This window comes from Penicillium subrubescens (assembly GCF_028828155.1).
Source record: "Penicillium subrubescens strain IBT 31985 chromosome Unknown utg000005l_segment0_segment0, whole genome shotgun sequence".
Lineage (NCBI taxonomy): Eukaryota > Fungi > Ascomycota > Eurotiomycetes > Eurotiales > Aspergillaceae > Penicillium > Penicillium subrubescens.
Window position 1 is genome coordinate 3711121 of NW_026643155.1, and position 23873 is coordinate 3734993.

The window sequence follows — 23873 nt, forward strand, 5'->3', positions numbered from 1 at the left end:
AGATCTCACCCGGAGTATCTTTCTTTCTTGTACATAAAAATAATGTAGCAAGTACCTACATACGATTGAATCATCAATGTCATGTATAGCGATGTCTCTGAAATAGGTCCTATGTCTACTTGAAATCTTCATATCATAACATGCTGCATAGCAATCAACGCCACGTCTACAACCCACCTTACATCCTTACTCAGTCCACGCTCTTCCCAAACCAGTCCAAGTGCCCACATGACCACCACTGCATGCAATCTGCAAGAGATTCATGTACGTATGTGCTGGTGCTTGGCCGGGCGCTAAAAAAACCCCACACTGCCCCCTCTCTCCTCCAACCCAATGGCCCCAAATTTCATGCCTAATCTTACGCCAACATGAAAAGACAATCAAAAAATGGAGATTGGGCATGAAGGCACGACTAACTGTCCAATCAGAAATGCTTTTCGTCGAATTTACAAGAAAATTGGAGAAGAGCCAGGGTCGGAAACTCAAAGGTGCATTCGAATTAGGTTTGTGAAGACCGGTATTCCGGAGAGTACTCTAGATGTGGTGAAATACACTAGATAGGAGGATATGTCTCTTTGGCCGGGCGTTGTAGCCTAAGGATCTGGAATTCCGTCTCTGATCATTATTTGACGACTTCTCGATCCGAAACCAACGTAATTTCCCGACTACGCGATGATTCTTGGGGACTGTTCATCCATGCGAGCTGCCTCCTGCGCCGCCCGAGAATTTCCACAACAGGCCCCAGCACCAACACGAACATTTGCACTGACACTCCATGAAACTCCGTCCTGCAGGAGAAATGTCTCATGTTGACATCCGTCCGACAGAGCAAGAGGGGAATGCGGTCCGGGCTTAACCTTGGACGGACCCCGTAATACAAAGTATATTCCATAACGCCGTATAGCCACATATTGTGTTCAGTGATATCGATCCATGTCTATAGTGATGGAGTAATAAAGAGAACCCCAGGGCCCTCAGACCTAGTGACTATCCCCGCATATACCAACTTGGGACATACGTATATTCCAAAAGTTATCCAAGGACAGCAAGCCCAGACAAAGAATAGACCAGATCATTCGTATACGACATTGACTTGATGTAAGCCACCGCATGAACACCCCATTTCTTGGAAAATCTCCCAAACCAAATCCAACACCTGGCACATATACGTACTCCAATCACACCTGCAGACCAATTCCCAGGCTTAATTCGCCGCTGTTTTTCTCGAAATTGACCCAATCACGTCGTACGCAGGGCACCATGGCCGTGGATTATTTCCCACGCAATGCACCTCATTGCTGTTCAATTACCTCCGTTGGGTTCCCAGTGGAACTTGGAAAAAAAGAGTAAGGCTTGCATGCATGCATAGAGTATGTATGTAAGAACTTGGTGTCCTGCCTGGTAAGGTTAGTAGGTATCTTGTCTTATACGGGGCTACGTTGGTTCGTCTAATGGGCTTCGTTCGGATTTGAAATCTGGCTTTGGCCATGATATCAGAGTGCCTACGGGTTCAATACGTGGAATTCGGGATTTTCGAATCGAAAATTGAATTTGATACAGGGTGTGCAGTTACGAGCACATACATACTAGAGTCATAAATGCCAACCTCATATCAAAAAATAGTTCCTGTGATGCAAAGTGCCCCGCTAGAACCGGGTATGCACGCCAACACCATAATATGTTCCCAGCAGCTGCGGCAGTGTTCGTGGCTCCGGCCTCCAAGTGGAGAATCGGGCATCAATCAAAGCGAAAGAGAAGCGTTGAGGCGTGTAGGCGCAGCGAGTGCGTCAAAACAGCGTGTAATGAGCTGTATCCAGGGTTAGTGATTAGGTAGTGAGGTTCCTGTTTCATGAGAATAAGAGCCAGTTCAACCTATGAGATATTGAAGACTTGTGATACAGATACAATGCCTATTGGACTAGAAAATCAAGGCTAGCAACAAAACCAATCCAGGAATAAGCTTGCGTGTCCAAAGTGAGAGATGGTTGGATATTTGGTTGGGTCATCAAAACATAAAAAGTTGTCTAGTTACAAGCAGAAAGAAACCAAGCGCAAGCTCCCATATCGACGGATACATATATCAAATCCATATATCCGAATTCGATTCTTTACAGACGGCTGCCCATGTTAACGTGGACCGCCTTGACCTGCGAGTAAGCGTCGAGGCCAGCCTCGCCTAGCTCGCGGCCAATACCGCTCTGCTTGACACCACCGAACGGCACCCGGAAGTCGCTGTCGTTGCTGCTGTTGATCCAGACCATACCAGCCTCGATGTCCGAGGCGACGCGGTGCGCGCGCTCAATGTCGCGCGTGAACAGCGCAGCACCCAGACCGTAGGTGGTATCGTTGGCGCGAGTGACGGCCTCGTCCTCGGTGGTGAAGCTGGCAATGACGACGAAGGGACCGAACACCTCCTCGCGGTAGATGCGCATGTTATCCTTGACGTTGGTGAAGATGGTGGGGGCGATGAAGAAACCACGGCCGTCGCCGACGTTCTTGAACGGCTCGCCACCGGCAGCTAGGGTCGCACCCTCGGACTTACCAGCCTCAATGTACGACAGAACACGGTCGTATTGGGCCTTGGTGACCTGGGGACCCTGGAAGGTCTCGTCCTCGAAGGGATCGCCGACCTTGCTGGTAGTCTTGACTGCTTCCTTGAAGAGCTCGACGAACTTTTCATACACGGACTCGTGAACGAGAATACGCGAGGTGGAGGTGCAGACCTGACCCTGGTTGTACATGATACCGATGTGGGCCCACTTGGCGGCCTGCTCGAGGTCGGCGTCCTCGAACACCAGCAGGGGCGACTTACCACCAGTCTCGAGGGTGATGTTCTTCAGAGTACCAGCAGCCATCTTCATGATCTCGCGACCGGTCGCGGTTGAGCCGGTGAAGGCGACCTTGGCCACGTCGGGGTGCTGCACCAGGGCAGCCCCGGCCACGCGACCGTGACCGTTAATAATGTTGATGACACCGGGAGGGAAACCGGCCTCCTTGATCAGCGAGGCCAGGTAGAGGATGCTCAGAGGAGTCTGCTCAGCGGCCTTCATAACGATAGTGTTACCACAGGCGAGAGCAGGTCCAAGCTTCCAGGCGGCCATGGCCAGAGGGAAGTTCCAGGGGATAATCTGACCAACAACACCGATGGGCTGGCGCAGAGTATAGGCGAACTTCTGGTGAGTGGTGCCAATGGTCTGGCCGGTGACCTTGTCGGCCCAGCCGGCATAGTAGCGGAGGGTGTTGGTGACCTCACCGAGGTCATCGTTGAGCGAGACCTGGTACGGCTTGCCTATATCAAAGTACGTCAGCCTCAATCCCTGTCGTTCCCGATTGAAATTGCCACTAACCGTTGTCCCAAGTCTCAATAGTGGCCAGGGTCTCCTTGTGCTGCTCAATCAGATCGGCGAGCTTCAGCATCAAATGACCACGGTCAGTGGCGGGCAGATGCTTCCAAGAAGGATCCTTCAGGGCCTTATGCGCAGCCTCCACGGCAATGTTCACATCCTCCTCACCGGCGGCATAGACCGAGGTAATTTCGGCTTCGTTACTGCCAGCGAGTCAGCATTCAGTGTCGCGTGTGGACAAGATCGCCCGGCCTTGTGGGGTAGGGGGAGGAACATACGAAGGGTTGATAGAAGTAATCTTCTCACCCGACTTGGACTGCACAAACTCGTTGTTAATGAAGAGACCAATGGGCTGGGTGTAGGAGCGTCCGTTAGGAGCAGTCAATTGCACAGAGATGTCCGACATGATGGCGGAGTGGTGGAATCGGCCAGACGACGAAAAGAGTCTACTCGACACGCAAAAGACCGAAGAAGATGGAATAGAAAGGCAGCGCAAAGGCCGAAGTGTGAACAATGCAAGCATCCCCAAATACTGGGGGGGAGGGGAAGGAGTCGACTTTAAGGAAAGCTTTCCAAGTCCGGTGCCCCCGCCCACGATAACGATAGCGATAATTGATAATCGGGGAGGATCCACAGGTTTCGGTCCGGTCTAGTCGGGTGCACTTACTCTTCGTGGGTAACCAGATGAGCTTGAGAACCAACGAGAATCAACGAGGGGGCCAACCTGCTCCATTCGTCTGCTGTTGCAAGCCCCGCTATCCACTGGTTGGTTGCATCCGCCGCTACTTTGCAAGTCCTCCTGGTCAATCATTCCGAGGTTCTTAGAAAGACACTCCGCAATATCCGAGGTTCTTAAGAAAGACACTCCGCAATATCACCGACGGCGATTAATATTATTAAGAGATTGAGCTTGGTTCCCCAGATGCAAGCGTACCAAAGAAGAAAGTCGGTGCTTGTCAGTCGCGGCCCAGTGCATATCTCCTGCACGTCAGTGTGGATCGACGAGGCGATAGGAAAGATGGCGGCCGCGCTTATGCCTACACTACGACGGAAAGGGAAAGAAAATCGTCCAGTCCAGTGAATTAACCGAATTTGGTGCTGATGCCTTTAAATGTCACCCGCAACGCCTCCTCGTCCAGAAGAAAAACCAAATAGATCCTGCCGAATGGCAGTTGCCTCGCTGTTATCGCCTTCATTCGGACACCTAGGCCTTCGCTTGTGGATCCTCGCCGGCCAGTTGGAGGATGTACTTCCATTGTGCTGGGGTCACCGAGGATACACTGAGCCGTGATTGCTTGAGGGTTTGGAGGTTTTCGAGGCCCTTGCCAGGCTGGGCATGCTCCTTGAGATCGCTCAGCGTGACCTGCTTGTCGAACTTGCGGCGGAACTCGACGTGCACCACCACCCACTTGGGAGCATCGCGGCTGGACTTGGGATCGTAGTAAGGGTGCTTGGGATCAAAGGCGGATTCTATCAGATGAATAGCAAGGCAAAGGTCAGTAAATATTTCGAAAGATACGGAAAGAAGGACAGGCTATCGAACCATCAACCGAGTGTTCTTTCACAATTTCCATCACTCCAACCACTCCGGGGACCTTGCAGTTGGAGTGATAGAAGAATGCATAATCTCCTTGCTTCATCTCCTTCATGATATTCCGTGCTGGTTTTCATCGTTAGCTATATGGGCCGGAGAACATCGTCCCGAGTCAACCTTACCAACAGGGTTGCGCACTCCTAAATTCAGTCGTTAGCATTTGCGCAATTCCCATGTCAACTGATCAGACTAAACATACCATCCCAGGGCTCTGGCGCCTTCGCAGCAGCCAGATCATCAATCGAGAACTTGACATCGACCCCCTTCTCCAAGCGCGACTCCGGTTCCGCCTTCATCAGCCAGTATGAGCGACCAGTGTCCTTCAATGGTGCTCTATCGGTGGTAAATTCGGTGGTAGATTCGGTGTTCGGTTTCGGCTTCTCGTCGGGAAGGCTTCCCTCGGTTTCCTCATTTGCCTTGGTTTTGGGCTCAACGACACTTGTTGCGCCATTGGTAGGCAGGCTCTTGCGCGGTCGCCCGCGGCCGGCTTTCTTCGTTACTGCTGGGGACGTTGGTGCAGACGCTACAAAACGATCAGAGAACCACCGGTCAGCAGCCAGACATGTATGTAGCTCGAGATGATTACTTACCAGGAACCTTGCGGGGACGCCCGCGACTTTTCTTCTCAGGAGCTGTAGTGGAGGTAGCTGCGGCTGTGCCTAGACAGGCAAAAAACCTTGCGGTTAGCGACCAGTCTCGAGCAATTTCTAGGGCTTGACACACCTGGCTCTTTACGGGGGCGCCCACGACCATTCTTGGGTGTTGTAGACGGGGTAGCTGTCGCGGTGCCTAGAGTGCAGAAAGATAAGCGTTTAGCAGATTATTTTTAACCATTGCAAGAGCATCACGTACCTGGCTCCTTGCGCGGTCTTCCACGCCCTCTCTTGGCAGCTGGCGAAGCTGTAGCTGCAGCTGCTGCAGCAAGATCCGCTTCGGAGAGTACCTTTCGAGGACGTCCTCGTCCGCGCTTAGGTTCATCGGAGGGCTCAGGAATCGACTCCTCAATGCTTTTGCGTGGACGACCTCGCTTTCTCTTCTCGCCAATCTGGGGGCTGCCAGCGGTCTGTTCGTGAACAATTAGGTTAGCAACACTTGTGGATCTGGGGTAAACTGAAGAGGGGGTTGAATCGATCAGCCCCTTGGATGACGCGCTCACCGAGGAGGTTCCTTTGCCTGAAGCTACAGCATTGGTAGCAGCATTGCGAGCACGCTTGGATGGTGTGTTGGCGCTTTCGTCTGCCATCGTGGCTCCTTCGGACTTGCGCTTGGGTGGCATGTGAGAAATAAAGAGCGGCCGGCGCGGCTAGAAAGTAAACAGAGACCAGGATGCGCGAAAGGACTTTCTGCGCCACAAGTTTTGAGCTCACCAAATCAGGCTGCGCTCACAATTCTCGCAAATGTTAATTTTGCTGCAATCCCAGAAATGATTGAGGTTAAGAAATAACTTCCTTGGGGGAGCTATCGCTTGCCGGGTTAAGCTTGACGCGACGGTGGGTCCTGGATGCTCCACGTGACACGAGCTTGATTGCGGTCTTCAGGAAATAGAATCAACCCCTCGGATATTGAGATTAATGAGATAGTTCGGAATTATGGATTGACTGTTACGTTATCTCTCGCTTTCACGTCACATATTTTTCTATCAATTCCTGGATGCCATCATGTTCTTGCACAACTACCTATGGTACTCCGGACTAACAACGGCTATTGAGAAGCGTGGAGACAAGATAAATATATCTACCCATCCAGTTCAAGCAGGGAGATGTAAAACCGACCATAATCAGGCCCACTAAGACCTTAGGAATTCTCAAATATAAACGTTGAGTGACGATTATATCTATTCATGTGTTTAATCCTTCTCCTGAAATTTTCAACTCTATAAATACAGAGGAAATCATTTGGACCGGAAAATAGCTACCCGCAACCCATCCCAACACAGAATGGAGCTACGGCGCTTGACATAGGTGGGCAAATATAGGCACGGAGAATTTCGGTTGGCTGAGAACTATGCATGAGCATCTTTGACTAAGAAATTTCTATGCAGGACCTTCTATTGCTCTAAGCGTACTACAAATTCCTCTTCGTAAGTACGTGAGTGCCAGGATTGATCAATCTATATTCCGACCACCACGTAGTTCCACACCTAACCAAGGTTCTTTGTATAGTTAGCGGCAATGAATGAGACCAGATACTATCTGGGATACCATAGTGCTAGCATCAAAGAATTAAAGCGCTCCAGTCATAGGTACCTAGCTCTTCGAAACCTTTGGCCTTTGGCTATTAAGAGTATCCAATTTAGCGAGCCGCCCTCAGCTGTAATCTTCTAGTTAGTCTGTCATCGGGCATGATTGTCTTGTGAGAAATGCGTGATAAGACATGGTGCAGGCTTACTTCAGCACTCTAAACAGATAACAGTGCTTATGTTTATTGTATCTCGACCCGAGCCTTACGCTTAGACCATCTATGTTTAGAGGCTACCTATCTTAGCAGACGGAACGTTGTCTTGTCCTGTACGTATACATCCCTGCATGATATGCGAGGACAGCACACATCACAGACTTTATGTGACGGCTGTATTGTCTACAGCAATTATTTCCTAGCTTTTGCTTACTATTTCCGCACAGGCTATCAGGTTTATACATACAAGGTGCCTGGGATCATTGAAGAAGGTTGTCGAGATTTGCCCCACCCTGTGGGTCCACGGCATGTGGTCCGGTCCCTTTGACATGGCATCATTATTGAGCATCTGGAGCAGACAGAATGGAAAGCTGAATACTGCGCCTGGGGCATGGAAATTACTGCCCTTAGGCCTGCTTGATAGGCACTGTTATCTACCGTATATCTCGCTTGAGGATCGGCATGTCACTGAGAGATTATTCATGCGAGACCAAGATGGTGTATACAATTGCGCCATCGTGCCGAGTCTCCATTGGCCGTAGGTGGGGGAATGACTTGCCGACTCAGACCTACACGAGTACCGCTCGGCCGATACAGAGACTTCGGCTAGTCATTGAGCTAGAGATAATGCAATTGCCGTGTATTGAAGCGACTTTATCGAGGTTACAAGCTAACAGGTTGTAGAAAAACACAGGAACAGGCATAAAGGTGTAGTATAGATTGTTGCTCAGTTGGGGCTAGTAAAGATGGGGGAGGAGGGGAGATGGAGGGGTCAGGCCAAAGTATAGCATCAACAGTATATTCCACGCTAAGCACGCTATAGGCTTGAAATGGTTCCTCCGACCACCATATGTAGTATGTATGTACCATATTTTGCCCCTCTTTCTCCCTCGAACCCGGTTAGTCCGTGCGAGCCATTCAAAAGAGCTGAACGAGCTGAGCTGGCCAAATAACACCAGGAACACTAAACAGCCCACTTTGTCCTTCAGCCAATCATGGGTGTTCTGCCCGAGGGCGGTGGGTAATTGCGTGATAGCAACAGCCGGATGAGGTAAGGCGATCACCGATGGAGGAGGTGTATTCCATCGCGACCAGGCGGGGTGACAACTATTTGAACCGCCAACTCGCCCCGTCTCCCCTTTTCTTCCTTTCTGACTATCCAAACTATCTTCCCTACTCTCCGATAACCTCCATCTTTTCTACCATCATCCACAATGGCTGCTGAGCGCTCCCCTCCGTATGTAAACCCCTCCATTTACACAACCTATACTTCCCTTCCAAGGTCCCTCACCTCACCTTTGCCAGAAGCTGACCAATTCTCCTATCCTAGTCTCCGTCTGGGCTCCACTGCCCCTAACTTCGATGCTGAGACCTCCAACGGCCCCATCAACTTCCACGACTTCATCGGTGACAAGTGGACCATCCTCTTCTCCCACCCCGATGACTTCACCCCCATCTGCACCACCGAGCTCGGTGCCTTCGCCAAGCTCGAGCCTGAGTTCACCGCCCGTGGTGTCCAGCTCATTGGCCTGAGCGCCAACAACGTCGAGTCCCACCACCGCTGGATCAAGGATATCGATGAGGTCTCCGGCTCCCAGCTGAAGTTCCCCATCATCTCCGACCCCGAGCGCAAGGTCGCCTACCTATACGACATGGTCGACTACCAGGACACCACCAACGTCGACTCCAAGGGCCTGGCTCTGACCATCCGCTCCGTCTTCATCATCGACCCCGCCAAGAAGATCCGTCTCTCCCTCACCTACCCCGCCTCCACTGGCCGTAACACCGCGGAGGTCCTCCGTGTCATCGATGCTCTCCTGACCACCGAGAAGCACGGTGTCACCACCCCCATCAACTGGCTCCCCGGTGATGATGTTGTCATTCCTCCCCCCGTCTCCACCGCCGATGCTAAGGCTAAGTTCGGTGAGATCCGTGAGGTCAAGCCCTACCTCCGCTTCACCAAGGACCCCAACGCCTAGAGGGTGTTCTTTGGATCTTTTAACTATGATGTGACATGAGCAAAATGCTTTCAGGATGTTAGCTTCTTTTTTTTTTGGCCGGAATAGCCGACTTGATACCAAATATGAAATGACTTATCCGCCACGCCTGTACCTGTGCCACTTGTAATTGAGCTACTACGTAGAGCTGGAGCGTGAGCGAGATTGCTTCGTTCTGTCTTGAGCCTAGACACGGTTTTAATTGGGAAAGGGGACTGCTGCAAAGGTTCTGATCAGATATACATCATAATTACGTTCTCCCAAAGTGTCAATGGCCCCTGAATAGCGTACATAGGTCTGATACAAGCTGGTGGACCCGCGGGGATACGAGCAACGGGAACAGCACAACTCCATTGGCTCCCCTCAACAAGGGTTCGATACATGTGCAGTTTCTAGAATAATCAAAGAACAAGATAACAAGACAAACTAAATCGGCTGCATTTCCCCCATACTAGTCTATCCAATCCCATCAGCCAAACTACCGAGGAATAATGTGATTCTAATCTATTTCCTCGGGGCTGTTGCCCAACGTGTGATCGAGTGGGCGCGGTCGTATCCGCCCCCAAGCCTGACTGGGAAAAGGGTTGAGACCGCCTTTTTTTAATGCCGATCCAACGTTTTGACGGGATGACACTTTTCCTCTCCACTTCGAAGTCGTGTTGTTTCGTCGTCTCAATTGCGTCTCTCGGAACTCGCTGTCAGACTCTCGGCCTCATCTCGCGCCCTCGACACGGCGGGCTTCGAAGCGGCGGGGAAACAACCCACACCTATCCTCCTTTCCAACCCCACAGAGCCACACTTCGAGCCCGCACCGGAATCTACGATCAGCGGGAGGGACTTATACGGACGTTACACACTCGCGAGCCCACCAACCAAGGGGTCTCCTCGTTATATGCGTGTCGTCTGACGGCAATACACAATCGGGCGGACTGACCGAGAAAAAAGGGGTTGACAAAGCGAGAAACTACCCGCCAGTGATCGCATTTCTCTCCTCCCAGTGGGGAAACACCCAATTCACACACGATGATGTCTAGAAGTCAGTCAAGTCTGGGATACTTGGACGCTGCCCAGGATCCCTCGGCGCAAGGTATTTCCCCGTCATTCCAGCAGCAGTCCTCATCAGGCCCGATCAACCTGTCTGGTCTGGTGTGCAATGTGCGCCGAACCACTGGCAAGGAGCCTCACCCCCTGGTCGGCGCGACCACAACTATTTTGGGTGACAAACTATACGTTTTTGGAGGCCGGATTCTCTCACGCAGTCGCCCGCAATTAACATCGGATCTCTACGAACTCGACCTCATCCGGCGGCACTGGACTAAGATCGAGGCGACCGGGGATGTCCCTCCACCGCGGTATTTCCATAGTGTATGCGCCTTGGGTGACAATAAACTCGTTTGCTATGGAGGCATGTCGCCTGCGCCGACCACGCCCAAGGACCCGTCGAATCCTGCTGCCTCGGGCTCAGAATCTCAGTCCCAGTCCGAGGTGGTCGTCATGTCGGACATTCATATCTTCGACGTCCCTACACGGGAATGGACCCGGGTCGCGGCTCACGAATCGCCCCAAGGACGATATGCACACTGCGCTACAATCCTTCCCTCTAGTGCCTCGTTTACCTCGGCCAGTGCGCCGTTGTCGGCCATCCACCATAATCCAGAGTCGACCACGCCGCACCAAGGCTCCATTGGGGTCGATATCGATGGTTTCGGCGGAGCAGAGATGGTAGTTGTCGGTGGCCAAGACAGTTCCAACCATTATATTGAGCAGATCAGCGTGTTTAATCTTCGCAGTCTCAAGTGGACCAACACCAGTCCCCTGGGACGCAGCTGTGGCGCATATCGCAGCGTGGTTGCGCCCTTGGTCGGCATGGACGTCTCCGAAGTAGGCTCAGCCGCACCCGACCGTGAGACTCACGAGCCGATCGAGGAAACGGAGTCGCCCGGCTGTCCTATGCTGATCTACTCCAATTATAACTTCTTGGATGTTAAACTGGAGCTGCAGGTGCGCCTGCCGGACGGGCGCCTTGTTGAGCGACCAATGCAGAGCCAAGCATCTCCCCCCGGGCTGCGTTTCCCCAATGGTGGCATTATCAACGGCCATTTTGTGGTTAGCGGTACTTACCTGACTTCATCGAAGCAGGAGTATGCACTTTGGGCTCTGGATCTTAAGACCCTGACCTGGGGACGTATTGATGCTGGCGGGTCCGTCTTTGGCCATGGTAGCTGGAATCGCGGTATTCTCTGGCCGCGTCGCAGTGCCTTTGTCATTCTTGGGCATCGCAAGCGAAGCCTGGTTGATGACTATAACCACCGACGCATCAACTTTTCGCACATTTGCTTGGTTGAACTTGAGGCCTTTGGGCTCTATAACAACCCATCACGGACCGCCTCTACGTCAGGATATAAATCATACAGCTCTCCCTCCGTTCCTGCATCTTTACAGCAAAAGCTTTCTCAATTGACGACCAGTGGCCGGCCTCTGTCCGCAGCGTCAGATGAATTAGGCAAGCTGGCCCTGTCATTGCACGAAATGTCAGACATGGAGCTACAGGCTGTGGGTGGAGAACGAATTCCGGTCAACTCCCGTGTCCTAGCGCGCCGTTGGGGTCCATACTTTATCCAGCTTCTTCGCGAGTCGTCCGATGGCGGCGCTGCGGACGTTGGCACCCTTCGTCCGGCTCAAATGCACCCCAGCCGAAATTCAAGCATTACCATTACTCCATCAGTTGGACATAACAGCACCTACTCCAATGCGACGACATTGGTAAACCCTTCAGTTCCTTCCAAGGCCCTCCTCGAGAACTTGGAGGCTCCCTCTGCCCATAGCCTCGCGCCAACCTCGCGGCCGCGTGTCCTTTACCTCCCCCACACTATCCTCACCCTTCAAGTGCTTGTCCAGTACCTCTATACCTCAGCCCTTCCTCCCCCTGGCTCCTCCCTGTGCACTCCTCAGATTCTCTGCTCTCTCCTCCAACTTGCGCGCCCATACCAGATTGACGGCCTACTGGAAGCGACTGTTGAACGTCTACACCAAGTCCTCGATGGACGCAACGCCGCAGCTGTCTTCAACGCCGCCGCCATGGCCGCAGGCGGAGGTCGCGGCACTGGATTCACCGGCGGCCTAGGCGGTACCCTGGAAGCTCTGAACGGAGCCAACAGCACCCGCAACGGCACTACCCCCGGCATGTCGGAAGGCGGCACCAACTCCCAACAGAGCGTACTCCTAGCCTCCGACTCCTCCGACACAGAGCACGGCGGCATCACCGCCCCATCAGCCTCTAGCAGCACCAGTGACGTGAACAACCTCACCCGCGGTCTCCCAGCACTACGCATCGACACAAACTTGTCCCAGTCACGTAACCGGCAACGAGGCCACCGCGAACGCGAAGACTCCATCAGCAACCCCAGCACGGCGACATCTGCGTCCAGCGCTAGCTTTGGCCAGTCCGACTCCGAGTTTGTTAGTGACAGCGAGAGCCGGGCGGCGTCACGCGCTCATCACCGCCGCGACACGGACGCCGAGCTCCGCCCCGAGCGTGAGATATGGACTGGCGATTTGAGCAGTGTTATTGGTCTGCAGAAGCGTGGACTACGCGGGTTGATGGAGGGAAGGAGGATGCGTGAGCGTAGCGCAAAGCCGCCTAGCATTAGCAGCGGCTCGACATCTGTGCCTCCGTCGGCGGGCTCAGATCACCACCTGCCCCTGCAGGGCGTGGCTGGTTGAGTATAATGTCGATGTTGATTTGATTTTGACCCTGTCTGGACCTGTTGATTGTGAACGATTGATATAACGCGTTGGCCCTTGGATTTGTGGGAGTCATGATGCACAATTTCCTTACCCCGTTCTACCCCTATGTTGATATTTTTCTTAACGTGACCTCGAGGCTCTTGTGGTTCGTTTCATTTGGATATGAATGATTGGTCCATACGTATTTCCTTTTCATGCTTCACCCCCGCAGGCTGGCGAGGTGGGGATCCGTTTATATTTGGTTGATTATTTACAGTACCACTCCGTAAGCAAGGGAGGAATGGTGAAAAGTGGGAATGAATATTTTTCAAGGATCAAAGATATTGGATTGATGTATTTGCCTAAAGATTTTAGGGTAGTTCTTGTCTATACTGAGCGGACTTGGCAGAGGCCTTCGGAATGTGTGCTTTGTAGCTATGAGACGATAATTTAGTTGTCTTATGTACAGATTGAAGAGATGGCCACTGAAGACCCGATAGAAAACCATTCTTCCCTACGAGGAAGTCGACGAGGAAGAAGTAGAACTAGACGAGTCCTGTTGCGACGGCTGTTGTGGTATCAACCTCCGCGGGCTCTTGTTCCCATAGACTAAGAACAAATGTCAGACAAGGGCCCATAAGAAGAACGATATAACACAATGCGGCTCCGCACTAGAAAAAGCTGCAAAGGACAACACTTACCTCGCTCATACAGAATCCAAGACGTGTACATAACAATCGGCAACGCCACAATAGTGGACAGCCATCTAATCGAAGACATTTATCAGCACACCACACACCAGCCATAGTACCCAAGTCTGAAGCTCAACCGAACAATGAAAACACGCAGATTCAAATTCAACATAATAATGATAAGCAAGCACCAAGACACAAACACGATTCGAATACTTACCGCCGCGCAGCAACCTTATACTCCTTGGTCTTCCGGATCTCCGCCGGATTCACTGGACGAGGTGCTGGCCTGGGAGCAGGTGGTGGCCGGACTGCATTTACTTTTGGGTTCTGCACAGGACGTAGATTTGAGGGAGCTTTAGGAGGCATTGTGTAGTTGAGAGAATTGATGGATTGAATGTGGTGGAGGAGGGTGGGTTTATTGACTTATTCGAGGAAAAGACTGCGCCTGCTGAGAGGTCAAGGGAGTGGAGTGGAGAGGACTTGGTGCCTCAGGCAGAAATAATCTACGAGCCTGATGCTGGTCCTTGCTTTCTCTTGCAAATGGGGATACTCTCGGATAGCCATTAGAGCCAATTACTTATATAGATGAGCAATTGAGTATTGGAAATGTGTGCTGTTCATGTTCATACGCTCCAGTTTAAGCAATTTGGTATCAGATATGAAATCATACAAGGGTGGCATATGCCCTTATGCAGAAACGCCAGAATGAAAAAGGAAGACTCGAGATCAGAAGATACATGTCATAAATGAAGAAAAAAACAAAAGAAATCAGACTCCACGCTATGTTCCCATCGCCATTCGTGTTGGCTGGAATAAAAACAAAAAAGCAGTCCCATATGTCCCTCACCACCCACCGAAAACGCCTTCTTCATCATATCAAGCTGAATTCAGTTCTCAGATGAACTCAGCACAAAACGAAATCACCGAAAGCACGAAACAAAAAGGAAAAAGAAAAAGAACGGGAGAAGGGAGGAAACGGAAGAGAAAGGAGAAGGGGACGAAAAGATGAAAGAAACCGGGGGACGGCGGTTTCATGATGCTCCTCTGCCCCTACCACGCTTTCCCCGAGAGCTTGAGGCGCCCCGGCCTCGACCTCCACCCCGACCTCGACCACGACCACGCTTTCCAGCATGGCCACGGCCGCGTGGGGCGGCAGCAACGGCAGTACCGACCTGAGAGTCAGCAGCCCGTGCCCGCTTGGCGGGCGACGTTGGCCTTTCGGCCACCTCATCATTGGAGATGAGGGCTGCTGCTCTCTTCTTGCCCTTGGATGTTGCGGGCTTCTGGGTCGATTCAACCTCAGTGGCGAGGTCGGCTGCTTGCCGGCGGCTTTGTTTAGCCGCAGGTCGTGAGACCGGGAGGTCCTCCTCCCCGGACGCACTACTCTCCTCCTGCATCTCCGCCGCGGTGGGAGGCTTCACCGTAATCCGAAGGCGCTGCACCTTATGTGGTGCTTCCTCCTCCACGGGAGAAGGAGACAACGCCTTCGTCTTAGGCTTGGCCTTTGCCAACCGCGAAGCGGACGTCTTGCGCGGTGCCTGCTTAGAGGATGCAGGCTCGGAGACTGAGTTCTCTCCACGACGTCGCTTCTGCGGCCGCTCACTACCTTCAGCAGGAGCGGGAGCAGACGAAGATGCAGGAATCTCGGCGGTTTCGGTTCCTGCTCCAGGCAGGCGACGCTTTCTGCCACCCTTCTGCTGAGCCGGCTCAGCGGGTGTGACAGACTGCTTCTTGCGTGCCTGTACCTGGGCCTGCTCCTCGGTGACGTCCTCTGGCTGGAAGTCGGACTGGACACCAAACGGGATGTTCCGGTCACCGAGGAGAGGCGGGAAGCCGAGGCCAATGTTGGCCATCGCCTGATCGTCCGGTTGAATTCGGACGGGAGGATAGGGCAAAGCCTCGTCCCCATAGTTGTGAGGGGCACGATCGAGGCTGTAACCGGAGGGAGCCAGTATCACCTCCTCGCCGTGGTCGTTGACGCAACCTGTGTGAACCCAGTTATCCTGGGCCACGCGCGCCACGACGGAGGAGTTGAAGGTGAGCATGAGCTTCCGCTCGGGTTGGGTATCCGGGGAGTTGCTCTCATCAACAGCGGCAGGGACATCAACATCATTGATGGGATGGATGTCTTTGCCGCCCTCTTCCTCCACCATATCAACCGTTGACTGGGCAGCTCGTGCATCCTGAATGAACTTTTCAGGATCGGAGGGAGCAACGAACTCAGCGCCCAGGGCGGCTGTGGCCAGCTCAAAGAGCTTCTGGCCAGCCCGGCCAATGGTGATCTGGATGCGGTGGAGGGAGAGCTTCAAGGCGTTTTTGCCTTTCTTGCCTTTGCGAGTGGTCGCCCGAGCAGTTGGCTTGCTCGTTGACTTTGGGCGGGACTCGGGAGTGGAGGTTGACGCACTCGCAGACGTCGGGTCTGAGGCAGGCTTGATAACGTTCTTGAAGGTGATCTTGGGGAAGCGTTTGGAGGCAGGGGCAGGGAGAGGGGCAGCAGAGGAAGGGGAAGGAAGGGGAGCGGGGTCGGGGTCAGAGGTAGAGGCGCCGGCCGAGGAATAAGCGACGTTGGCGGGGACCGGGGCTGGTCCGTCTTTCTTGAGACGGCGAAGCTTGGGCTTTTGCTGTAATTGCATTGCCTCACGAGCCTTGGTGGTGGGCTTGCGGAGGCGGATCGAAGCCCGGGTCCCCATGGATGAGACGCTGGGAGAGGGACGGGAATCCATCGTGCCGTCCAGACCGAGACCACCCATGTACTGGGAGTAGGTCCAGCCAGTCGAGGCGAGGGTGTCAGACATGTCGTGGTCTGAGAAAGAGGTTTGAGGAGTTTCAAGAGCAGCGGTACGACGCGTACGGCGGCTGCTATGGTTGGAGGTTGGACTCTCCACTGCTGGGGTGTAAACAGAAGAGAGACGAGAAGGTCTAGCTTGGAAGGTGTTTCGACGTGTCAAGGGCAGGTCAGGAGAGGTGTTCCTTGAGCGAGTGTTGGTGGAAGGAGTCTTTGGAGTATAGAAGCGGATGTTGAAAGTGTTTTCAGGAGTGGTGGAGGAAGAAGGAAGATCAAGAGTCTTGGAGGAGCGAGCAGAGGTATTTGAAGCTTTCTGGGAGGCCGGGACTCTGGGAGAACGCCGGGAAGGCACCAGCAGAGAAGAGTCATTGCTGACTCGTTCATTGCTGACTCGTGCAGGCATCGAGTTGCGGTTTCCCTTTTTGGGCGGCATGGTGGGTGGTTTGCCTGGTGAGTCGATTCCCAATTCGAGTGTCAGTCTGATTCTGTGAATGACGACAATGGGAGGGGAGGCAACTGAGCAATCAGACGGCGAGGCAGGGCAAACAATATGGGATCAGGCAATGATAGAGAACCAGGTTTGACCTCAGCCACCCACAAGGCAAAGAATGGATTGAAATAAGAAAAGGCAAGTATCGTGGGATAGTCGACGTCGGAAGTTGCTCACATGTCGGGGAAGGGCAGAGAAGCGCGGAGTTGGGGTTTAGGGCCCAAGTTTTAGGCCAAAGGCAGCAAATACTCACGAGTTAGGGCTCACCCATCAAGCCAATATTATTCCTAAGAGTTCCAGCAGTATCTTGATTAGACTGCACCCGTTCTTCCCACGAAGATCAGGTCGACAGGGCGACACAAACTTGAGGGGAGGTTGAGGTCGGGGCAGAAAAGAAATTAGGGCTAAGGTTAGGTTGATAGGCCGGCGCTTATCGGCCGGCCTCAATCATCCCGTTCCGCCTTATTCTGCAATCGTTAAGAACATACCACCTATACCCTCCCCTCTGGTCTTCACACTTTCTTTGTTTTGCTTCCATTCTTTTCACAATGCATCTGTGGCAGGCCACTACCTCCTTCTGTCTGCTGGCTTCAGCTGCCCTGCCCCCTGTGGCTGCGTCAGCTTGGGGCTTTGCTGATGCCACCGTGGCAGTTCAACCCAAGGGTGCTTGGATCAACGGCGGATTCAAGGAACAGTAAGAATCCATTGGAGTTGTTGGAACAATTCTGAAATGTATACTGGAGCTAACATGTCATCGCAATTAGGTTCACTTCCTCGAAGCCCTTGTCCAAACCCGTTGTATTTGCCGGTGCCGATACATTGCGCGTCATCTTGACTGCGCAGGATGGAAGCTCCGCAAAGCGACCACACCAGGCATTCCTCCTGCTGAAGGACGCTCAGAGTGGCCTGGATGTCTCCTATCCTTTCAGTGTCAAAGAGAATGGAAAATCCAGAGTTGAGCTGGTATGCGACTCGAGAATTCAGCTCTGGAACCAACAATAAGCTAATGCAAGATCTCATCTAGACCCAGAAGGAGCTGCCGGTCCAATTCCTCTCCCTCGCCGAACCCGTCGATGCCCATGTTGTCATTGGATCTTTTGGAAGCTCTGATGCCTATGATAGCTCGGTCTTCAAGCTGGCTATCGAGCGGGATCCCAGTGTGCCTGTCCCGACCGCAGAGACCGCGCGTTACGGCAAGCTCCCTGAGATCCACCACATCTTCAAGGACTCTCCCTCCAACCCCCCGATCATCATCACCCTCGCCTTTGTGGCTGCCGTTGGTGCTACTCTTCCGGTTCTTGCTGGTCTGGTAAGTTAATTGTGGTTCTCGTTGTCGTCTACCTAGCTAACAGTCCTTCTCGATCAGTGGCTCTTCCTCGGCGCCAATCTCAGCCACCTGCCCACTGCGCTCAAGTCCGCTCCTCTACCTCACGCCGTCTTCGTTGGATCTTTGATCGCATTCGAGGGCCTCTTCTTCCTCTACTACACTTCGTGGAACTTGTTCCAGCTCCTGCCGGCCGCCGCTGTGGCTGGCGTGGTCGCATTCCTGAGCGGTAGCCGCGCCTTGGGTGAGGTGCAGGGCCGCCGCCTGGCTGGCCTCCGTTAAGTGTCTCGGAAGATCCTATAGTGCCGTATGCTTGCGCCTTTTGAGATCGACCTCTCTATCTTTTGGAAAAGTAGGCACTCGAGCTCCACGGGAGCCACCTGTTAGCTGTGATGATATCCGTTCTGTTTCAATTGAACCAGCACATGCGAATGAAGTAGCTGCTGCGCATGTATATCTCTTTCTTCAATGAGCTTTTAGAAGTATGTAAATAAACCTTGACTGCGTACCTCGTTGCTTAGCTGGTTTTTGGAGGACTCGAGACGTACCCGTCCTCCTACAACGATACATTTATACTATCATCGACTAAAAGTCTCATGATCTCAGCTATTTCTCAAATTCAGGAGGGGGCAAGGTACTATACCAGATTATTTCTCATTGAATGAGCCATAAACGCCGACAACATACTCTCTCATGGTTATATTTTGACGTCACTTGAGTGGCCACACCATGCCCGCGAATGCCAAGGCGGACCTCCGCGTTTCTCCCCGATCTCCACTGCAAAATCACTAAAGCTTCAGCACTTCACCCCTCCTAATCTTCACCAACAACTCCACACAAGGTGCAATGGGTTCAGCTGCATCGAAGCCCGTGAAATCTGCTGCTGGCGCAGCTGCGCGCCGACAATATCCTAAACAGGCCCCCGTTCCGCCGAGGGTGCAGTCAACAGCTCCGAAGCCATCGCAAACACCGCAACCTGCTCCTCCTACGTCTACACCATCGCCGAGCCAGGCCCCCGGCCCTATTTCTCAAGGACCTAAATATCACTCTAAAGAGCAGCCTTCCGGTACAAGATCAAATGGTATGTATCCCTCGATTGGTGCGCAAGAACAAGTGCAAATCACAGAACGAATTCCATTGAATGTCCATATTCTGCTCTCATTACCTCTATCTAACATTCAACCTATCCAGCCATTGACCTCGACGGTCGAGACCCCGACTTCGCCGCCTCCCTCCGACACATCGGCCCCGTCAACCCCTTCCCAACCCTCTCCAACTCCAGCACCGTCAACCGCGGCTCCATGCAGACCGTGTTCCCATCAGCCTCGAACCCGGCCCTACTCGCTGTGACAGCCCGTACGAGAATCGGAAAGGCTGCGCAAGAGGAGATTGATGCGATTGGACGCGGCGACTTTGCTGGGAGGCAATTCCTGGATGCGTTTACTATCTCGCAGGCGTTAACTATGCGTGACCAGCAGAAGATGCCGAGGCGGGAGATTGAGAGGTTGTTGAGGATGAAGGAGGGAGTTATGGATCGGTTAGGGAAGGATGGGCTTGTTTCGAGGGTTTCTGTGTGAGGGGGAGACATACGGCTGGCCAGTATTTGGCCATATAATTGATCATCAAAAGGTGTTTTGGTGTCGTTGGCTTTCTTGGGAATTGGTGTTGATTGCCTCTTATTGGCACAATTTTCTGTACGTTATTCTACCTGGTCATTATCACGGCCGCATCCATCTCTCTTCTTCTGATACGCTGAATCGGGTAATGAGTTCGTCACAATCTCCTATGAGTGCATGGTAGCACATGTAGAACCGGCTTCCGTCGAGTCACACAGGACAATAAAGTAGGGCCCACATCGGATATGTCGGGATGATCCCAGAGGATGGCGGACTTGGAAATATTGTTCTCCAAGACGAGATATAGCTTTTCCAATTGTGATGCTGATACTGAGGACTCTATCATTTACAATATTTGTAAGCTTGGTCTCTCATGGAATCATCTCCGCGGAGTCACCACGCCTTATCGGCTACGACTGCCAAGGTGAGCTTGACTCATTGAGCCAAGAATTTCGGACTGGCCAATGACTGCTCCTCTTTTTGAAAATATGAAGAGAGATTAGAAATATAGCCGTTGTTGTTTCGGCAGCAACTGCCAATTGTAGAAGGAGGATGGGGCATGACAGTCAGATTTTTAGTCAGTCATGGAGTCGTGCAATGTCATTCCGCGAGATTTGGACAAATGGACACGCAGCAGAATCCATCCCGACTGTGTTGTATACTCGATTGTGTTGGAATTGGTCTACACAGATAGAATTACATCCTGTGTTTTTGTATACCTTCAAGCTCGCAGACGGGAGTAGCTTCAACCTGCTGCGCTACACCATGCACCTCCGAAAAGACCACGCCGAAGACGATATTTCTGTCCTGCAGAAATTCGTCCATGACAATCCCTTAGGAATCCTCACGACAGCCATCAAATCCACCGACCACGCATTCATCCAATCCAGCCACATCCCCTTCGTCCTCGACCTCGACGCCAACGATGACTCTTCACCAGGCATCCTCCGCGGACACATCGCCAAGCAAAACCCTCAAGCCAAAGCCTTAATGGAAGCCCTTGCCCATCAACAAACCCAGGACCCTGACAGCCTCGAACTCCCCGATGAAGTCCTCATCCTCTTCAACGGCCCGCACAACCACTACGTCACACCAAAGTTCTACACCGAAACCAAGCCAGCCAGCGGCAAAGTCGTGCCGACATGGAACTACTCCGCCGTCCAGGCCTACGGTAAGATCAAGGTCTACTGTGACTCCAAAGCTCCCGAGACTGGCGCTTTCCTGCAGCGACAGGTTGAGGACTTGTCGCGGCATGCGGAGAGGGATATCATGGGGTATACTGGCGGCGAGAAGCCGACGGCTTGGGGTGTTGATGAGGCGCCGGTTCCGTATGTGGAATTGTTGAAGAAGAATATCATTGGGATTGAGGTGAGAGCGGAACGATTGCAGGGGAAGTTTAAGATGAGTCAGGAGATGAGGAAGGGGGATCGGGAGGGGGTTGTGAAGGGGTTTGAAGGGTTGGGAACGGAGGTTGGGGATGGGATGGCGAGGACGGTGAGGGAGAGGGGGGAACTGAAGGATTGCATAGGTGAACATAGGTGAAGTTAGATGGTTGATCTGATGGGAGGACGTGTATATAGATTAGATGGGATATATCTTGAAGGACTCCATGTATCCTTTAGATCTTGAATTTGTGTGACGTGCGTGACAGATGAATCCGTTGGAAGAGATTAGGGCCCCGTCAGCAATGACGGCTTCTTGGGTTCGTATACACTTGGTAGATGAAAGCATGGAAGATATATCTGATGATACAAATTCCATAAATCGCAATGCACGCGACCACTTTCTTGATTCAAGCTAAAGTTGACGCTGATCGGGGGTATATTGGAGGCTAGGGCTGAGATAGATCTCGGGGGCGAGAAGATGGATTCATACTAGCACCAATTATTGGAATTCTTCACCAAGCTTAAAAGGATAGCCAGTCCTTTCAAATCATGGGATAGAAATCAAGTTCAGGACATTTTGATGTTATACAACTTTAAGATTAACGCGGGGAACCCTGGGACATTGAACCTTAACCGAGCTAATAATACCAAGAGGAAGCAGTACAAATTATAATTACCCTAGCCCCTATTATTAATACAATACGGAATGCATACTGTACCTAATAGTAAGTAACGTGTATTATTCTTAGCGATGCTTAGTCGTGTCTCCATACTCCATACTGAGGTCTCACTTTAGCGCGCCATGACCAAATGAGGCGCAAAAACAAGGGTCCATGTCCAGCGCAAAGAAAGTTTACGCCTAACCTGCTATGGAAGTTGAGCACGCTAGTTCACATCTACAAGAAACCTCGGAAGCCAGCTCGGAAGAGAACTTGGACCTTCGCTGACTTGGCCATTTCAGGGCCAGCTGTCGCCACAAGATCTGACGTACGGGGCCACGTTCGGCGAATCGGGCGGACTCTGGTGTTCGGAAAGTTGGCCAGAGACAACTAATTTTAACTGTTGATCTGAATCAGGGTCTTGCACAGAATTCTGGCCCCATGTTTTTCCCACAGTTAATAGTGTGAGTTGGATACGAAAGAACAGGTATATAGTCGTGTGATTAATATTGTATGTACGGGATGAGTCGAATATGCGAGAGGAGATTATAGTATTGGATCTGTCTCTTGAGTCTTTTCACTGATCGGGCAGGATCATCCGGGTCCACAAGGCTGATCAGATGGTGTTTGTCCCGAGGCTGATCACGTCAAAGGGAAGAACAACGATCGCTGACAGAGGTGAAAAATCATGGAGACATATTAATAACAATGAAAAATTGGGGCCAATGCACTGGTCCGAGTGTATAGCCCCTTTGACCTTCCAACGGCATACGCGATATCAGGCTGCGGCTGGACTGGCTTGGTTCATAAGGAAGATAATAATACACTGTCAGATGGGCAGTGCCAAGTTTGTGGGGTTAGAAACGGCCTCTCGGGAGCAAAATGGATCCCGACGACAGTACAACGCAGAGTCACATCGGGCCTGTGAAGTTGATTGGGTTCGGGTCGCCAGGATCCTGATCCCCCAGAGTTTCAGAGTTTGAGGTCGCTGCAGTTGGACGATCAACAACACGAGGATAAGCAAATTGGGACAAACGTCGCGTGCATAGTGACCCCTTTCAGCTTTCAGGTGCCAGAGCTGGAGCTTGTTTGATGTAGCTCGATCGTTGGAGTACTTCTAGAATTAGAAGGCCCATCGTAATAGCTTGTATCGACTCCGTAGTGGCTCCGAAGGCTGAGGCCAAATGGGGCTGTAAGATTAGAAAACAAGGGAATCATGATGGGAGGTGGATTATTGGAGGCCGGCGGCAGGGAGTGTTCCACCGATGAGGTGATGAAGACGCTGATGTCTCAGCTCGGCGAATCAGACGTGTTGAACCCAGGCAACCGTCAAAGGCGCGCGCTGCAGGGTCCACCCAGTGGTGCGCGCCTCATCTGCGTACTATTCAGTGCAACGTCGGGCAGAGCTCTCACAGGCGGTGTACGCAGTTCACCAGGGTCTCGAGAGGCATCTTAAAGATACTTCGTAAATACATTGCATTGTACAGCAACAATGGGATATCCGACGGGTGGGAGATTCCGTGGTATCTGGACAGAACGAGGAACGAATCTGGGGGATCCACTTGGGTAGCACGGATGGCCGGAGCAAACCGATCAGAAAGAGGTTCAAATGTCTTGGAAAAGGGTCTAAAGGGCTGTGGAGTTTGCGCTGGGAGTAGTGGTTAAGGAGGCGCGAAAAGAGAGGAAAAAGAAGGAAAAAAGAGGACCCTGGTGTCAGTCGATCCCAAGCTTTGTCGCGTGCCTCGATTCCTATTGGAGCCCACAGCCAAGCGTGGACAGGGGGGACTTTTTTTAGTTCATTGTATTATTTAGTACATTATGTACAGTATTACAGCTTAGGTATACGAGAGGATCCCCTATCTGA

General features: G+C 52.2%; 10 protein-coding genes across 10 annotated transcripts; 6 read left to right on the plus strand and 4 right to left on the minus strand.

Annotated features, from left to right (window-relative positions):
• Window positions 1-1881: 1881 nt before the first annotated feature.
• Window positions 1882-3929, minus strand: N7473_007845 (aldehyde dehydrogenase family protein). The gene is made up of 3 exons (XM_057153785.1): window positions 3623-3929; window positions 3348-3547; window positions 1882-3289 (listed from the first exon to the last, which is right to left on the minus strand). Exons 1-3 carry the CDS (start codon window positions 3865-3867, stop codon window positions 2109-2111), a joined length of 1626 nt encoding a protein of 541 aa, XP_057008123.1. The 5' UTR covers window positions 3868-3929; the 3' UTR covers window positions 1882-2108.
• Window positions 3930-4548: 619 nt separating this feature from the next.
• Window positions 4549-6214, minus strand: N7473_007846 (EVE domain-containing protein; the record flags this gene model as incomplete). Its single annotated transcript, XM_057153786.1, has 8 exons — window positions 4549-4814; window positions 4888-5004; window positions 5061-5078; window positions 5138-5461; window positions 5529-5597; window positions 5662-5727; window positions 5791-6001; window positions 6095-6214. 8 exons carry the CDS (start codon window positions 6212-6214, stop codon window positions 4549-4551), a joined length of 1191 nt encoding a protein of 396 aa, XP_057008124.1.
• A 2139-nt stretch (window positions 6215-8353) lies between these two features.
• Window positions 8354-9438, plus strand: N7473_007847 (peroxiredoxin). Its single transcript, XM_057153787.1, has 2 exons — window positions 8354-8569; window positions 8663-9438. The coding sequence occupies exons 1-2, from the start codon at window positions 8547-8549 to the stop codon at window positions 9309-9311; spliced, it is 672 nt and encodes a 223-aa protein (XP_057008125.1). The 5' UTR covers window positions 8354-8546; the 3' UTR covers window positions 9312-9438.
• Window positions 9439-10352: 914 nt separating this feature from the next.
• Window positions 10353-13052, plus strand: N7473_007848 (putative regulatory protein Ral2; the record flags this gene model as incomplete). The annotated part of the gene is made up of 1 exon (XM_057153788.1): window positions 10353-13052. The coding sequence occupies one exon, from the start codon at window positions 10353-10355 to the stop codon at window positions 13050-13052; it is 2700 nt and encodes an 899-aa protein (XP_057008126.1).
• Window positions 13053-13486: 434 nt separating this feature from the next.
• On the minus strand, window positions 13487-14169 carry N7473_007849 (uncharacterized protein). The gene is made up of 3 exons (XM_057153789.1): window positions 13968-14169; window positions 13757-13821; window positions 13487-13664 (listed from the first exon to the last, which is right to left on the minus strand). Exons 1-3 carry the CDS (start codon window positions 14114-14116, stop codon window positions 13570-13572), a joined length of 309 nt encoding a protein of 102 aa, XP_057008127.1. The 5' UTR covers window positions 14117-14169; the 3' UTR covers window positions 13487-13569.
• A 612-nt stretch (window positions 14170-14781) lies between these two features.
• Window positions 14782-16968, minus strand: N7473_007850 (putative GPI-anchored cell surface glycoprotein; the record flags this gene model as incomplete). Its single annotated transcript, XM_057153790.1, has 1 exon — window positions 14782-16968. The coding sequence occupies one exon, from the start codon at window positions 16966-16968 to the stop codon at window positions 14782-14784; it is 2187 nt and encodes a 728-aa protein (XP_057008128.1).
• Window positions 16969-17499: 531 nt separating this feature from the next.
• N7473_007851 (putative oligosaccharyltransferase subunit ribophorin II) lies at window positions 17500-18917 on the plus strand. Its single transcript, XM_057153791.1, has 4 exons — window positions 17500-17719; window positions 17790-17988; window positions 18050-18334; window positions 18392-18917. Exons 1-4 carry the CDS (start codon window positions 17574-17576, stop codon window positions 18629-18631), a joined length of 870 nt encoding a protein of 289 aa, XP_057008129.1. The 5' UTR covers window positions 17500-17573; the 3' UTR covers window positions 18632-18917.
• A 278-nt stretch (window positions 18918-19195) lies between these two features.
• On the plus strand, window positions 19196-19926 carry N7473_007852 (uncharacterized protein; the record flags this gene model as incomplete). The annotated part of the gene is made up of 2 exons (XM_057153792.1): window positions 19196-19430; window positions 19541-19926. The coding sequence occupies 2 exons, from the start codon at window positions 19196-19198 to the stop codon at window positions 19924-19926; spliced, it is 621 nt and encodes a 206-aa protein (XP_057008130.1).
• An 804-nt stretch (window positions 19927-20730) lies between these two features.
• On the plus strand, window positions 20731-21507 carry N7473_007853 (FMN-binding negative transcriptional regulator; the record flags this gene model as incomplete). Its single annotated transcript, XM_057153793.1, has 1 exon — window positions 20731-21507. One exon carries the CDS (start codon window positions 20731-20733, stop codon window positions 21505-21507), a length of 777 nt encoding a protein of 258 aa, XP_057008131.1.
• A 1721-nt stretch (window positions 21508-23228) lies between these two features.
• Window positions 23229-23465, plus strand: N7473_007854 (uncharacterized protein; the record flags this gene model as incomplete). Its single annotated transcript, XM_057153794.1, has 1 exon — window positions 23229-23465. The coding sequence occupies one exon, from the start codon at window positions 23229-23231 to the stop codon at window positions 23463-23465; it is 237 nt and encodes a 78-aa protein (XP_057008132.1).
• Between the last annotated feature and the right edge of the window lie 408 nt (window positions 23466-23873).